Source organism: Lycorma delicatula, chromosome 5 (assembly GCF_047948215.1).
Source record: "Lycorma delicatula isolate Av1 chromosome 5, ASM4794821v1, whole genome shotgun sequence".
In the NCBI taxonomy this organism is placed as follows: domain Eukaryota; kingdom Metazoa; phylum Arthropoda; class Insecta; order Hemiptera; family Fulgoridae; genus Lycorma; species Lycorma delicatula.
In genome coordinates, this window is record NC_134459.1 from 166,587,483 (window position 1) to 166,604,582 (window position 17,100).

General features: G+C 29.2%; 1 protein-coding gene across 1 annotated transcript in view; it reads right to left on the bottom strand.

Moving 5' to 3' along the window:
- Positions 1-14,556: 14,556 nt before the first annotated feature.
- LOC142325787 (very long chain fatty acid elongase 7-like) overlaps positions 14,557-17,100 on the bottom strand; it is a 107,844-nt gene continuing 105,300 nt past the window's right edge. The window contains exon 8 of the mRNA XM_075367817.1: positions 14,557-14,792. Within this exon, the coding sequence (XP_075223932.1) occupies positions 14,557-14,792 (236 nt within the window). The remainder of the gene's footprint in view (positions 14,793-17,100) is intronic.

The following is a 17,100-nucleotide window of genomic DNA, read 5'->3' on the forward strand; positions in this document are numbered from 1 at the left end:
CAAGGTTTTAATAATCATAATTATGATTTTATATGAATACGAGTGTAGACCTGAAGGATCTAAATCTGTTTCCAATATTTTAAGGGCGATTATCATTTTACCCCACAGTCTTCTTAATTATCTACAGCTAGCTTACAAAAAAAAAGCATAATCCTCTAGTTTAGCTTTTTAGTCAGCTCGTCAACCAAATCATACCAAGAATGAAGTGACTGTCCAGGTACCAACATTTTCAACAAGAAGGGTCTAATTTGGTAAGAACAACCTCTAATGTACTGATGATAAAAAAATGAAGGGATTTACCGTAAGAAAAGAATTTGGGTATCGAGAAAAGGTTTGATATGCTCTTGGAAGAATCACATTATGAGACAAACAATCTCACCCGCAGAAAATTCAAAACCCGGTTAGGGTAGAAGGAATTCCATTTACAATCCCTCGGAATTTCGGTTCATATTTACGGAGAGTTGGTACTGAACCGCGGATAAGCATGAACTATCGTATATGTTCAATCATCAAATAATCGTATATGTTGTGACAAAAATTGCTTTTACTCTAAATATCATCTAACCTAAAAAGAATTTTCTTCGAGCTACTGTTACTGATGATTTAAATATCAAAAGCTTCGCTTCGTTTTTTAATCATTTTATTCCGTTTACAGACTTGCTAGACTAACACATCTTTTTCTATGTAAATTTCAAAACCGATTGACTATAAAATGGATTTTTAATGCAGTTTTGGTTTCATTTTAATTGAAATACCCTCTCAAGCTGATTTAATTTTTATTTCCTCTAATGCAATAAATAAAACAGATGTTTTTTTGCTTTATAAATAAACATAGCTATCGTCATTTGAAACGCTTATAAATTTCATAAAGGGATGCTCAAAAATATGCAAGAATATTTTCAGTATTATGTGGTAAAGCTATTTAATGATTCTGTGAAACTTACACCCGCAGAGAATAATGGGTTATATAACGCACGTGTAGCAGTTAAGGTTTAAGAGATGAATAGGCCTCGATCTAATCCTCACCGTTATGACCTTGAAGCGTTATTTTTTTGTTGTGGTTTGGCAATTTCATTTGCGTTTAACAAACTTCTATTTCATTTTATAACGAGGATGTTTACTACATCTTGAAGTAATTGGACGCGTTCGTGGAATTGTCTCCATGCAAAAATATCCGTTTGAACAGTAAACTTTAAGCCAGACCGTTAACCTTACTTCATCACCAAAACTTAATGGACTCACATATCAAATATTATGATGAGTTCCTGAGAGATAGTGATGTAGTCCTAATCATATTTCTCAATATCACTCTCTCTCTCTCGCTCTCTCTCTCTCTCTTTCTCTCTCTCACTCTTTCTCTCTCACTCCCCTCCATCAGCCGTACCCACTCATTTTATATTTCTAGTTCATAGATTCTTTAATTTAATTTGAATTGAATACTTATGTTTTTGGTTAATTTGAATGTTTTTAATTTGAATTTGAATTGAATACTTATGTTTTTTCTAAGAATGTAAAAATTTACAAATAAAACACTCATATTATAATTTTACGTTATTGAAATGCAGAATAATAAAAGTGCATAATGTAGCTTTAGGACAAGTCACTCGTAGTTCATCAATAAATGTAATCTGGACTGGTGATTCAGCAGTCTTTGTTAAAAATAGGTCTGATTGGTTTATAACGGATGTTAATTTGTAGCACAGCAGACTGTAATATCACTTATATATATATATATACATATATATATATATAACTGCAATTCTCTTGTATTTTCATCTAAGCCCGTGTGTATTAATATAATATACAATGAACTTCTTGGTTACCGTGTGTATCAAATTGACTATCATGTAATACAATGTTTTGAGGTGATGTGTAGCATTAATATACACAGAGTACCGTCTATTTGAGTGCTATTTCTTTTTATATCGGGTTTTGATACAGTTTATTCATCCTTGGGTTACAACATTGAACACTGCGAGCGCACTATATGCTCTTTCTTTTTTTCCCTGTTTAGCCTCTGGTAATTACCTTTCAGATAATACTTCAGAGGATGATATGTGTGAGTGTAAATGAAGTGTGGTCTTGTACAGCCTCAGTTCGACCATTCCTGAGATGTGTGGTTCATTGAAACCCAACCACCAAAGAACAGGGGTTCCCACGATCTAGTTTTCAAATCCGTTAAAAATGACTGACTTTACTAGGATTTGAACGCTGGAACTCTCGACTTTCTAATCAGAAAGATTTGGGAAGAAGCACTATATCTTACTTTCCAAATGGTGATTTTAAATGAATTTTGAGGAAATTCGACGTAGGTTATTGGAAAGTAGTCACAGCAAATTAAGCATTTTTGTTACTATTAGTGAATTTGTTGATCCAGATTTGTATGTAGCAGAGCACGCAGCATCTTCTGAGTCGAGTGACGATGAAGACGTGAATGTAGATGAAGACATGCCGGATTCCAAAGTTGTTGAAATTGAATATAAAATTTTAAACGAAGAACGTTTTTCTTACGTGCTTCTACTCGAAGAAGATGTTGAAATTGACGAATCGATTTTAAGTGGAGATAGGCCTCCTGACATTCCTGTACCCGTAATCCATGTCAAAGTGCCTGTAAATGACCATGAGATAAATGTGCATAGAAAAGTTTAAGGATTCACACAATTTAACCAAAATCCGCCCACCATCCATCCATTATCCACCCGCTTACCGACCACTTCACTAACCCCACTAACCGACCACCACCAACCCGCTAAAACCAGTAAATAAATAACAGAATTTTTGAAAATTTAAAAGAATAAATAAAAGAGAACTGACTGAAATTCTACCGAGAAAACAAAAATGAACTGAAAATATTTATTAAAAATACTCGTATATAGAATAATACTTAGAAATTTTCATTATGTGTATGTATTTAATTACTTCAAATTAAATCTTTCACCTCTGTTAAAACGTATAATTCTTAGTAGCTGAATTTCATTGAATAGTTCACAAATTGCTTCTTATGTTTTTTGAACTAAACGAAGGGATTTGGTCAGATTACAACGGAATTTTCTGATGCTGTTTTGCAGGGTTGTAGGATGAGGATCCTTTTTTTAAATACAGAATGATGCTTCTAGCTTTGGTCCATTAACGAGCAAATTCCATTTACAAATTTTCAAGCGGTTTAAGTAGGTTTATTTGTGCTACCTGCAGTCACAGCAGTGGTAGCATCTAAGTGGTGAACGTTCCAGTCTCGTAATTGAAAAGTTTCTGTGACAATTTTTTTTAACTTTTATTTTTATCTTACATTAACACTATTACAGATGTTTTCTTGTAATATAGTATTTATAATAATAATATTTAGAAGAAAAAACAAAACAGGATATTGGAAAAGAGTAATGCCTCACTGTTATTCAGAAATTAATACTACACTTATATTGAAATGTGTAATTTCTTTGTCGATGACAATTAATTGTAAAAATTAAACAAAACTTAAGTTTTGTTTTGCACGCAATGAATTTTTAGTGTTCTAGCAATTTGAATATTCAGATAAGGATGTAGAAATGCCGTAATTATTTAGTAAAATAATTTAGAAAAAAGATATATGAGTTTCCTATTTGCTGATCATTATTTTATTTGAATGTGACAATTATTAACCTAAAAATCTTATGAGGTTAGGAGTCACGTGGAAATTGAAGAATTAAAAACAGCAACAAATAGATTTTGTTTTATAAAACTTAAAAAAAAAAACGAATAAATATATTTTTATTTTTAACTTCCCTACTACACTTCACTAGATGATAATTATAAAAAAAAAAAACAAAAAAACAAATGAAACATTGATATTTTTGCACCAAGCACATTAAATGGAAGTTTGATTAATAACTGATATATTCATCGTTAATATTATTGTTACCTAAAATAATTATGTTTCTTTCTAGTAAAATGAGAATGAACGCATTCTACGATTATGTATATTTTCCTGTATAAGCACAGTTTTCTATATTTTCAGATTTTATATTTGACTAAAATAACTAACAAAAAGCTGCCGTGCAATACATTACAATTAAAATTAATTTTAATTCATTATTTATTAAATAGTTGAAGTCCTCAGCAAAACTGAAATTTATTATAATCTCTTATAATAATTATTATCACATGCTGATACAGATCTAGTCGGCACTTGAATCTTCTTAATCGATATTGCATCTGAATACAAATTAAAATAATATTCAATTTTTAGATCAATAGAATAAAATTTGGTTAACGTTTTTCAAAAATTAAAATTTTAAAATTTTGTATTTGTGAAATACTGTCACATGATCTTTACTGAGTTATTGCACATTTTCTTCACCTGTGGTGTTTCAACTCCTTGAGCACTTCTGACAAAATGTTCTGTATTTCTTTTACATAACCAGTACTCTTGAGCAATCAAATCTGAGCAGAATCCTTTCGAAAATGAGATTTCCTGATATGAAAATTTAATCTTTATTTTCCCTATTATTATATAATTGTTGTCATACGTAATCAGAAAGGTAATATACAAAGTTAACCCAAAATTTATATCTAATCTTTATATTCAAAAACTTGGCAACATTTGAGATGAGAGTAAACTATATGCGTTTTTAGACCCATCATGAATTGTTGAATTCATCGTATATTTACAGAAAGTTAATAATTACCCTAACCAAATCTATAACTGATTAACTTTTGTTTTCCTTTATTGTGATTTGTAAATTTTTTATTGTACTCATTTAAGTAGAATCTTATTAAATAGACAAGACAAAAAGAAACATTAATTTCCTTTATTTTGATAGAAAACAACAATAGTAATTTGTTTTTCTTATAGTTTGAGTCGCATTTTATTGGCCACCGTGAAGAAAAAATGACAAAAAACTGTTACCAGGTATGCGATGTATTGATTAGGTGTTTTTAAAAATGTGGTACCTTCACTGATGACGGTCATTAAAGTCGCAGATTGTGGGTCTTTATTTATGTGAAATAATGATTGCTGATTGATGTACAATATAAAAACAGCTAACAGCTATTACAAGAAAACTTAAGAAAGGTATTTTTTCATATTCCACAATTATAATCTGACTGTGGTAAGAAGAAAGATGATACTATTTGTCTTTAAATAATGAATTTTTAAACTCTATAAGATTCTATTTTCATTTATTATAGCTTATAACATTTCTAACTTAATGATGATACTTATTAGTATAAAAATCTTCAACAATACTATACCCATTACAGCAAGTGCATATGAATATAACTTAAATGAAATATTTTGAACACTGTTATTCGTATAAAGTCATCATTCATTTTTTGCCTGACTTGATGGAGGCAGTGTAATAATAATCTGTTGACACAAGTATAAACTATATTAGTTTTTGTACTGTATACAGTAAGAAATATTTATTAGAACGCTAAATATTTCTAAAGAAATTATTGTCCGAAATTAAGCAAAATGATAATTTTGGAAAGAATTTTTGCTGTTTATGAAAATAATTAAAACACACTGTATTGCAGAACACTTGGTTTCTGAATGAGCCTAATGTTAAAAGAAAAGAGTAATGTAATGCCCTATACAGCGACTGCCTGTCTCTTGCAAGCAAGCTTTTATTTTTATCGTACGTACTGTACGTGTTATTAATTTCTTACTAGCTCGTATCCGAACATATAAAGGTTGTTAGCTTTACAAAAAATATCTGCGTGAATTTTAAAACAGAATTCTTATTTTTATAATGATTCTGCTAATAATTCTAATTACGGAGTACTTTTATTTTTTTAAGGGTACGGAACCAGGAAAAAAAAATTATTTCAAGAACTGATTTTATTAATATTATCCTTCTAAGTTTATAAAAATGTAGTTTTGATTGGATATGTTAGCAGTTTTGTATAAAATATTGTAAAGTCACATATTGCAATATTATCTGTGTATATTAATAATCTGTTATACGATATAGTAATAACATTTTTGGTGTAAAACTTTAGCTTGGAATTTAGCAGAATGGAAACGGACATGGTATAAAGAAATCGCCTAATGTCAGGTAACTAAATAAATGATGATAATACTGGTTTTTGAAACAAAAAATCTGATGTGGACATTACGCGAGATCCTTTTACGCCTATTAAATTAGATATACACATTTTTTTGCTGCACTTCATTTAAACGTATTTCATTTGAAAGTAAGATACGATCCTCCAGTTCTTTAATAAAGCGGACAGTTACAAAGTTGCTAAAATATTAGTTTTTTTTTAACATCAAATAATTATACAATTATTAATTCTACAATCTTACCTGAAATATTGGGATAGAACAAAAGTTCCTTTCTTACTCTTTTAATAAATGTAAATCTACTATACTAAAATCATGCTTAATGTTTAAAAAAAAATTGTTTTTCGTAAGCAAATTATTTCTAATTCTGAAAGAAAATAACTATAGTGACCCTTTTTTATAAACATTTACATTAATATAAGGCACCTCAGATTACTGTAGCTAACAATGAGAAGGGCACAAGCAACGGGACACCGATTTGAACCACATTGCGTGTGTGAATAGTACACTGTTTACGTGCCTTCATCATAAAATACTAACACGCAATATTCAATTATACTACAGAAAAATGGACCTAAAAATCTCCTTAGCATTTTATATTACTTTATATATTAATTTGGTTTCTCATCGCTCAAGTAGATTTGTGGTGCATGTGAAAACGAGTCGGAACAGTAACCATGCACACGTCGATTCGAATCCCGACTTCATATACATTAATATTTTTACCTTCTTTTTTTTAAAATTTAATAATATTAATTTATTAATAATTATTAACATCTGATAGTAAAAAGTTTTGAATTAAAATGAAAAGTACATTTAACTAATAACTTAAGAATTATTTTTTTGTTTTTTTTTAATCTTTATTATTGGATTATTATTTATCGTTAATATTTTTTTACAATCGGAGATTAATAATTAATAATAAATCAATATATTTAAATAAAAATAAAAAATAAATAAAAAAATATATATATATACGAGTATGTATATGAAGTCGGATTCGAACCGATGTGCCTTTCCTGTGTTAAGATCCAAATATTTCAATAATTAAAATTTTATTTTGCTATAACTCTGGAACCAATAAAATTAAGTACTACTTATGATACATATCGTTGAAAAGCTCTCAAACTGGATTTATTACTGCAATTAAGAAGAAATACAAAATCTAAACGTTTCAAAATTGAAACCACGCTTTATTTTGAGGTCTTGACTGTATACACATTTTTGGCCCAGTCGATTGCAATAAAAAGGGGAGGTGAACAACTAGATGTTACAACAGTCCTAAATACAAAATTTCAACTTTCTACGGCAGAAGTACGTACGTACAGACGTCGTGCCGAATTTAATCAAAATGAATTCAGGGATGATCAAAATGGTTATTTACGTTAAAATCTGAAAACCGAATTTTTTCGAGAATACAATACTTCGTACAAGGAAATTAAAAAAAACGAAAAAAAAAACATTTTTTTCTGGCATATGCGTTCAGTAAAATGTCAATTATACTATTCATTGCGTTGATTATATATCTACAAACCAAAATGGGATGAAGAGAATGGTTTAATAATAACACGTTTTTAAACAAAACCTGATTTTTTATGAAGTTATGTAGCTTATAATATGATATTAACTAATATTTTATGTTTTGTTTTCTTTCCGGTTTTCAGTCTCTGAAGTGTATTTTTAGTTTCTAGCATTAATCGGCAAGCATATTTGGGTTTCATTTACCCAGGTAACGTGTTTCCATCATTAATGTATCCTGGTGAAACCATTCACTTGCTCACTATTTACGAGTATATTGCCAAGATCAGGAGGAAAAATGTGAATGCAATATTTGAATTTTTAGTGATATTTTATCTCATTTTTTTTATAATCTTCAATAAAATCACTGACCAATTCTATACAGTTCTTAGTCTTTTTTTTTCTCTCAGAAATGACTATATTTTTTAAAAATTTTTGTATTGTAGATAACTTTAAAAAAATGTTTTTCTGCTTTTTCAGAGTCATTGAAACTCTTCTCAACATAGGAATCCTTTATTAGCTTACATATTTGTGGCCCAACAAATATCCCTTCTTTGATTCTTCCTTCGATCCTTGGGAACTAACTTTTGAGATGTAAGTAGCCCTTGTCATTGTTATCCAATAATTTGGCAAAATCTTCATTAAAGTTTTATGTGGGTTAGAGGAATTTACACATTCTTTAGCTTCGTAAGAATTTCATAAATAACATTTTTCTGCCCTGCGATGAGTGATTCTCTCTTCATCCAGTCTTTTTTAATGTATTGGCTTTTCCTGTTTCACAATAATTAGTATTAACAGTTGCAGTAATTAGTATATCCAAGTTTCAAGAATACTTTTCATATTATACCATCATCAGTAACCTGTATTTTCTTGTAAGGAGAACAGATGGTGGAATTCTAGAATCTCTTTTTCTTCATTACGTTTTAAATCATTATAGCCTTCTTCATCTCCTGAATTTTCCTTTTAATTCTATGTTTCTGAGAAAACTAGAATAGATAACACTAATTAGAACATGTAACAGATTTCTTGAATTTACTTGTGATGACTTTATTTTGGTGGTACAAAAATAACAGTCTCTCGAGTAATCTTTAAACTTTCTCCATGTCCTACGAACAATAAAAGTTAGTTTTTAGCAAAATTTCTGGATTTAAGAAAATAATTTTCTTAGATACTGTAAAAATTAACTTACTGCTGATTACCATCAACGAATAATTAGAACAAAAACATGTATAAGTATTTGTAATTATAATTTCATTATTTTAAAAGTATTGCAATATTTTTTTGAAATGTTTATATTGAAACAATTTTTAAAAGAATTAAATATTTTCAATAAATTACTTTTGTTTGGACAAGAAGCAAAGTATAAAATTTAATAAATAAAATAAATGTAACATACATAATTAATATTAAATGCTATTGTAAAATCTAAAAGAAATAAATATAATAATTATTTAAATTTTTAAGAATCGTTGCGATATACAATTTATTTATCTATTTTAAGAGATTGCATGCAGAATAAAATCAACATAAATTTAAAAATGAAGTGTGATATATCATACTGTTAAACTGAATCAAAACACCGTTGTATGTCATATCATATTAATGTATAATGGCATATAGGATGACGTGCAAAGATGTAATAAAATTTTGCGAGTAGCAGATATGCGACACCGACCATTTCATTTTGTAGTATTTCATTTCTATTTTCTTCTTCTGCATTGATCACATCAAGAAAGATTGTCATTTAACCTAACACACTATTCATATTTCGTGATAATATGTGTTTGCTTACATGCACACAAGTATTCGATTCCTCACATACAATATATTTTTTTTTAATTTTTGTTTTTTTGCAAAATAGAATTCTACTAACCTCTATAAACCAGGTGAAGGAATGTGTAACCTAATATTCAAAGCCAGTAAACTCACTTTTTTCTTTCCGAATTATTTTTTAACCTATAAAATAAACGATTCTCAATCTATCCCGTATGTATTACATTTTTATTTATCTATAATACTTATTTTTTTTTTTTTAAATGGGCTTCAGTGTTTTTTTTTTTTTTAATTTTATGAGGTAAGTTCCACCGTTGGTCATATTAAACATTTTTTTCAAAAAATGAAAAAAACGTTCAAAGAAATGAAATATTGCCTAAATAGACGAGTTGAATATATATTTGTTAATCGTAGTAATTAGATAGTATTAGATTTGTTATAATTTAACGACATGAATCTGTGATTAAAATTATTTTTCCACAAAAAGCAAAATTGATTTATAAAATTTACGGTAAAAAAGAATACTTATTTCATGCATTCTACAAATGCTTAGCTTACGTTCGCTACATTTTTCTTGTAGGCTATTTTTTTTACATTTAGATCTATTAATAATTTAAATAAATAAAATTTAATTACTTTAATTAAAAAGGCTTCCAAAAATTACTAAGTTTAAAACATCGTTCTCAAAAAAAATCTTAATCAATACTAACTTAAGTTTCAATTGATTTCAGTGCTGAATAGAATGTTGATATGATTTATTTACAGTTTGTTTTAATTTGGTGGCGACTTAAAAATATCAAATTAATAATTATGATTTTTTTTTGTTTTGATTTTTATGTTTTCTTTTTAAATCGCTCTAATTTTTAAATAAATTTATTTAAATTACTTTGTTATTATTCAGCAAAATTTATATAGGTTTCCCCTGCCTCCCAGGGCCGGATCCGCATTTATGGATAAAGACGGCCCTGGAAGGTGCATCGCCTCTAACTACAGGAAAGGAGCAGCGCCAGGCCGGCTGTGACTCGGGTCCTTTAATGTCTGGCCTCTAACAGGACTCCTCCAGGGAGGCACCCCAGCGGGACTCGATATTTTTAGCTTGGGGGATCAGGAATCCCCTTGCTTCCTTACTGCCGTCCATCCGAGCAAGCCCAGACGAACGACGACTCTGCAGAAGGCTGTCCCTCACCCCCTCGCTCAAAAACTTTCTGTTTTGGGTGGGAATCACCCATTCTACGTATTGCGAGATCAGCGTGTACCAACGCTCGCTCGCGAGCATGTCAAATTTATGTAGGTTGATTGATTCATATGTTACTCCGAAGTCTCAAAATTTCTAAAGTATAATTTTTGATTTGAAACCCGAAGGAATCAGCACCCCTTTTTCGCGTACAATCAGTGTACCTGCACCTTGTATCTATGTGTTGTATCACGATGTTATGTTAATTAGAACATGTTTGTTTGTAACAACATAGGAGCAAAGGATGAATAACGTAGTAAAGGATGATATTCAAAAGCTATTGGTGTTAAAATATAACTGAATGGTGCAAGGGAGATAAGGGTTTTAATCCACCTTTTGTGATATTTGTTTTATTTCATCATGAAAAATCTTAGATTACCGGCAAAATCGTCTTTTACATTTATTTTAGTGAAAAATGAGCTCTATTGCAAGTAATCAGACGCAAAATTTCACAGAAGGAAAAAAAAAGAAATTAATCCACTGAACGTGCAAAGGACCTACGTCCACTGTGCTTTGAATTTTCATTCTACAGTCAGCCTCACTTGACAACCTGGTTCATTATTAGTCTAGTTGCTGTACTACTATGACGGCGAGATATTTTTGTATTTAATTTCGTTTTTAGCTTTATTTTTATTAAGTTATTTTATATTATCGGTAAAATGAGTATAGGTGAGATTGAAGGAAACGACAGAAATACTAAATTTAAGAATCGTAAAAAATTATATAATTTAACTAACAAAAATATTAAATTATCGAGTCACGAGTTTGGCGATGATTACAGATGTAAACGAATTGAATGTTTTAAGTCTGTTCCAGATGAAAATTTAAAACAGATTCTTAAGTGTTTTAATAAGATATATGTTTAGTAATGCTAAACAGAATTGTTACTTAGGTAGGGTAATAAGTGCCGTTATTGTCCAGCAAAAATGTAACTAGCAGCGTGAAAATGATACAGATTTTAGAGTTACAAATTTTTCGTTATAAATTAAGAATTGACACTGACAAAATAGTTAGAGGTTGAAATTTACAAAGCATTTATTTGTATCGATGAAATAAGCCGGAAAAATTTGAATCGAATACGTAAATAGATTATATTTTTTGGTAAATTTCCTAAAGACCAACTTTAACACAAATATAAGTAAAACTTACTAAATAATTACAATATTTCTACTAAAATAAAATCATATTGAGTCTTTTAATAATCAAATTAAATACTATAATTTATTAAATATTTATAGAATATTATTTTTCAAATTTGCAACTTCCGTTTTAAGTTTTAATATGTTAAAAAATATATTATTAATAATTTCATTTACAATGCTGTTAAAATTTTTTTTCATTTCATAACTAATCTTTTGTTTAATTTTTTTATTTTAACAGAAAATGGTGTTAAATTAATAATTTAACCACTTTTTTCAGTGTAAACTTTGTATCAAGGTAACAAAAATGTTTTTATACTTTTCTATGTTTGATTTACCGTTTCTTTAGGAATGCTGTTTTTTAGAAGTCATTATTTATTAACAAATTATATTCAGTAAGTTTGAAAAAAATTCACGAACACTTCAGCTTTTATAAGAAAAAAAGCTACCCTGTAAATCTTGACAAAATGTGAATTTTTCCTCTGCACCCTTCAACTGGTTTACTAGGCCACCAACTATTCACCTTTCACACAGAATTTATCCGAATCAAACACTCGCAAATATTTATTTAAATGTAATTACATTACATTTAAATGTAAATATAATTACATTAGAAGTGTAACTTCTGATAGTAACTTACATCATCTTCATAAATAATTTTTGGTACAAATCTTGCTGTACATGCAAGTCACCTGTTTTACGCGCAAGCATCCTTTGTAATCAGATATTTTCTGCAGTTTTCGAATTATTAGTTTTTGGTAAGTTATATCACTTTGGCAACAAAGTACATTTTAACACTCTCAAAAAGTTCGAGATCTTAACCCTACAACGTATGAGTTTTTAAATTTAACAAAGTTTGGTAAGATTTAATGTAAAAATAATTTTTTTAAATTTGAGTGAAACTACTTATTAATTTTCTTTTTTTTGACATTATTCCAAATGGAGTCATCATGCGTTACCAGTCAAACATTATTCGATACAAAATGCATTGATACATTACAATTAATGAATTTATTCTTTTTTTTTTTGTAGGTAATATTATGAAATTTTGCATAAAAGTAAATAAAAATCTCATATTTGATTATCAAAATTCAATAAACCTATTTTTTTAAAATACACAAACTTAAAACTGAAAAAAGATAATTCTTTAGAAGATATTCACCTATTATAACAAATTCCTTCGCCAGATATTTTTACTAAATTACACATGTGGAGTTTATTTATAAAGAAAAAAACATAAAATCATTTAAAAAACAACAGAAATAAAAAGTCATAATGTTAAAACAAAAAAATAATTACACAGATCTCTATAGATAATATTATTGATAAAATTAAAATTAAAAACAAAAAAAAAACAATTTTTATTTTTATTGAAACATAAATAGAAATTGCATTTTCCAAAGTTTACTGTAGAGTAGCTTTAGCCATTTTGATTCTTGTACCGAAGTTTGGGTTAAGAATGCTGCGGCCAGTATGGTTCTTTCATACATCACTTGGAGATCGATATGCAAGCAATTTTATTTTTTTTTTACAATGGTACACTAAATATGGTCTTCCCGTTTTTATGTACAGTAATTTCCTATCTTGCGAAGTGTTTCCCCCAGTTCAATTCTGAATTCAGGGTGGCTTAATTCCGTGGAATTGTTGGTTTAAGCTCATGCACTCTCTTTTACAACAACCAAGAGTTGACCACGCATGTATCACAAAATGATAAAAAATCCTAACGTACAATTTCTTGGAACGCATAATAATTCTGTAACGTCCAATAAACCTATATAGCAGATCCAGCCGCCCATCTGTTTTATTATATATAGTTACCACCTAAGTGCATTTTACATGTACTTGTTATTACAAGTACAATATTGACACATTTACTATGAGATTATACAAGATGTAAAGACAACTTTACGAGAATTTGAACGAGGTACACGCAATGAAGAAAATTGTCTATGAAGATAAAAAAGGAAATGAGATTAAAAAGTCCCTTCTAGCCGTTAACGTTGGAAAAGTGAACAGATAACAATGTTCTGTAACACTAAGATCGAAAAGATTGAATTTAAACCGCAACCAGGAGAAAAGATTATTCTGAATCCCTTCAGTTTTAGTTTTATTCAAAAAAGCTTCGCATAAAGCTAAAAATCAATCATGCACGAGGAAAACGAAAAGTTCTCGCTAAACATTTGATAAGGCCAAGATTATATCTACCAACAATTTGATGAACACGATAAAATAAATAGAGTTTGGAGTCCAACAAGACACTCAAATCCAGTATAGCCTATTCAATCCGTATAATGTGTTAAACCAGAAAGTATTCAAAAATAAATGTTTCTTTCTTGAAAAAGAAACGAATTTAACGTCGTGAAAATTCAAGAACATAAAATTCGGTTGAGTCCATTTGAGAATAGCGTTTATAATTATTATCAGGTGATGGTCAGCGGTAGAGAGAAGATATATTCGCAGAGATCCTTAACTTCTCCACCTACATAGCAAAATCAACAAAAATAACATCAGCAACATCCTTTATGAATAAAAGGAAGAGCAAAGAGCTAAGATTTGATCCTTATGGAACTCCATATATTGCAAGAAATTCACTGGTTAGAAGTAGTACCAGCAAAGCGAACAACAAAACATCTATTGCGAAGATTAGAAGAAATCACCTTATGAGACAATAATTGAAGCCAAAATTCTGCATCGTACAAACAAGCAAGTGATGAGGTATCTTATCAAATGGTTTTTGAAAGTCAAAGAAAACCACATTGACCGGTCCCTAATTTTCCAGAATCAAATAACCAGCAAATTGCAGCAGCCTTCTTTAAAAGATCAGGGAATACGCCTGTCCCAAGACTCCACAATTATGTTACAAATGCCAAAAATGTTAGAATAGGTGCTACAACATCAGCGATGCCCTTGATGACAAAAGGTGGAATATCATCAGGATCAATAGCAGACCTAGGATTCAAGGATCTTATCACGTCAAGAACCATCTCTACATCCATATTGAGAAGATCGACTTCAGTGCGGTTTAAGTCATCCCATAGTAAAGCCAGGGGGTGGAAATCCTCCTCAAAACCTGATACACCGACTGAAACTGAGTACCGAAACGACAAAAATTATCTAATCTGTGATATAATTGCCATAATATAAAGGAGCAATGGTTATGAGACCGTCAGCCCTATGCCTGCAAATATAATTACAAAACTGGGATAATTTACATGAAACATCCTGCTCATATAATAACATCCTGCTAGCATATATTAATTTATCACTTCTTAGATTGTTCTTGGCCTGGCATTTGAACTGTATAAATATCTCATTATAAGTAGACAATCCAGACTGTTTAAAACTACGATGCGTACTTATTCATAATAATGAATTCAACGAAATGCCGGGAAAACCAAAATGCAAATGTTGAAGATTTACGTCTAGAGAACAGCACATTCCCCTCTACGGCATTCATTATGATCGCTGAAAAGCCGTCACAGAATCATTTAGGCTATTCAGCAGAATAACATTAGACTTATCGGTAGTTTTGAAATGATACAAAGAAGAAAAATCAACTTGGGTTTAGTAGTTAAAAGTAAAAAGACATTCAAAATGATGTACTTAAAATCCCTAAAAAACACGGTGATTTGAGGATAGGATTTGTCCCGCCTAACTAAACCACGCCATCAGAGCGCGAAACATCAACAAGAAAGTTATGTAAAACTAGATCGAGTTGAGACTGCATAGCCGGACTATTAATCAGATTCCAATCAATGAATTCCAAATTGAGATAATTAACCAAGTCAAAGAGTCAGCTTTCTTTTTGTAATAAAATTTACACTGGAGAAAAAGGAACGAGAGCACCAGACTGGAATGAGACAACATTTTATGGATCAATTACGTTGATTCTTCCATCTTCATCGGAGTATTGTATTTTATTAAACGCGTTGCATAATCAGAATCAATTTTTTTTTTTGATTTTTGAAAGATAATGTGTTTGTTACATCTTAATTTTAATTTTCTTCCCGTTTGTCCAATATATGTTTTACATTTATTTTGTCTGTGTACATTTATTTTTGTATATACAATTACTGTTGTACTTTTCTTATTTACTGTATTATTTGTATTTATAGTCATTTTTATATTTATTAAAGAATTGTTTTATTGTGTAAATTTATTTCCCAGTAAATGTTAATTTACTCTAAAGGTTTTTTTATCGTCTGTCGTTTTAAAAATAAATTAAATGAAACTTAAATAACGTAGTGTTTAATATATTTATTTAAATCCAGATCGATTCTGTAAATGAATGGATGTACTCATTCTACTGCATATTTATTAAAAAAATATGCATAGAACAAAGAATTCTGAGTGGTGAATTGACAACAAAAAATGTTTTAAAATCTGAAGTTGTTTCTTTAATATTTATTTTCTTAGGAGTAATTTTCCACTAATTACAGCTTTAATGATGCAGGAAAATAATACTTCACTAAATAAAACAAAATAAATAGGCTTACTTTACAGAGCTGAAAAGTTGGAAAGTTTTTATTGAAATGGGGAGCTACGGCGACGACTTCGGTAAATTGCTAGAAGTTAAAAAAAAATATTTTTTTTTTTAAGTTTGTACGTAAACCTCACCTGAGCCGGATCCAATCACAATCATTTTATGCTAGTCAAAAGGTTAATAGTTTTTATTATTATTGTGAAGGTTCGTGTACTATTAGTAAATAAATTTTCCACGTGCATTTTTTTATGATTTTTAAAAATATTTTTATAGATTGGTTTGTACATTTTATTTTTAGGGGCGACATTTCACTGAGTTTTCAAGTAAAAATTGACTTATAATGAATAATTTACGCGTAATAAAGAAAAAATTGGCAACGTATTACATGAGTTTCCCTACCACGCCGATGAAGTCGTGCTATAGCTTGAACAGCTTTTTCATGGCATGGTAAGCCAGGAGGTCTTTGCAATTCATCCATTATTTCAGATTTAATTCAGTCTTATCTTTTTTATTTTAGTAATAAAGTTTAATATAAATAACAATGACCAAAATTTGAAAATTTTTTCAGTTTTGAGGCCCCATCAATGGAGATTTTTTTTATTGAATATAATAATTACATAAATAACATTTAAATCAAAATTTTCAAATTTCAAAAGAAACATTTTTCATTTTCAGGACTACCTTACTCTGAGGGGACAATTTAGTAAATATTTTTCTATTAAGAAGTGATCGTTAACAAAAAAATAAATAAAAAATAATTGTTTAAAAATAATGAAAAAATGAAACTTTTATGAATAATGAAAAGTTAATTATTCTTCTATTTTTGGGTACAGTGTATATTATAGTGGCCAAAACTAATAGAGGTTCTATAATAGAACTTATTTTCGCTTTTTAAGTACGTTTGCTTTCTGTA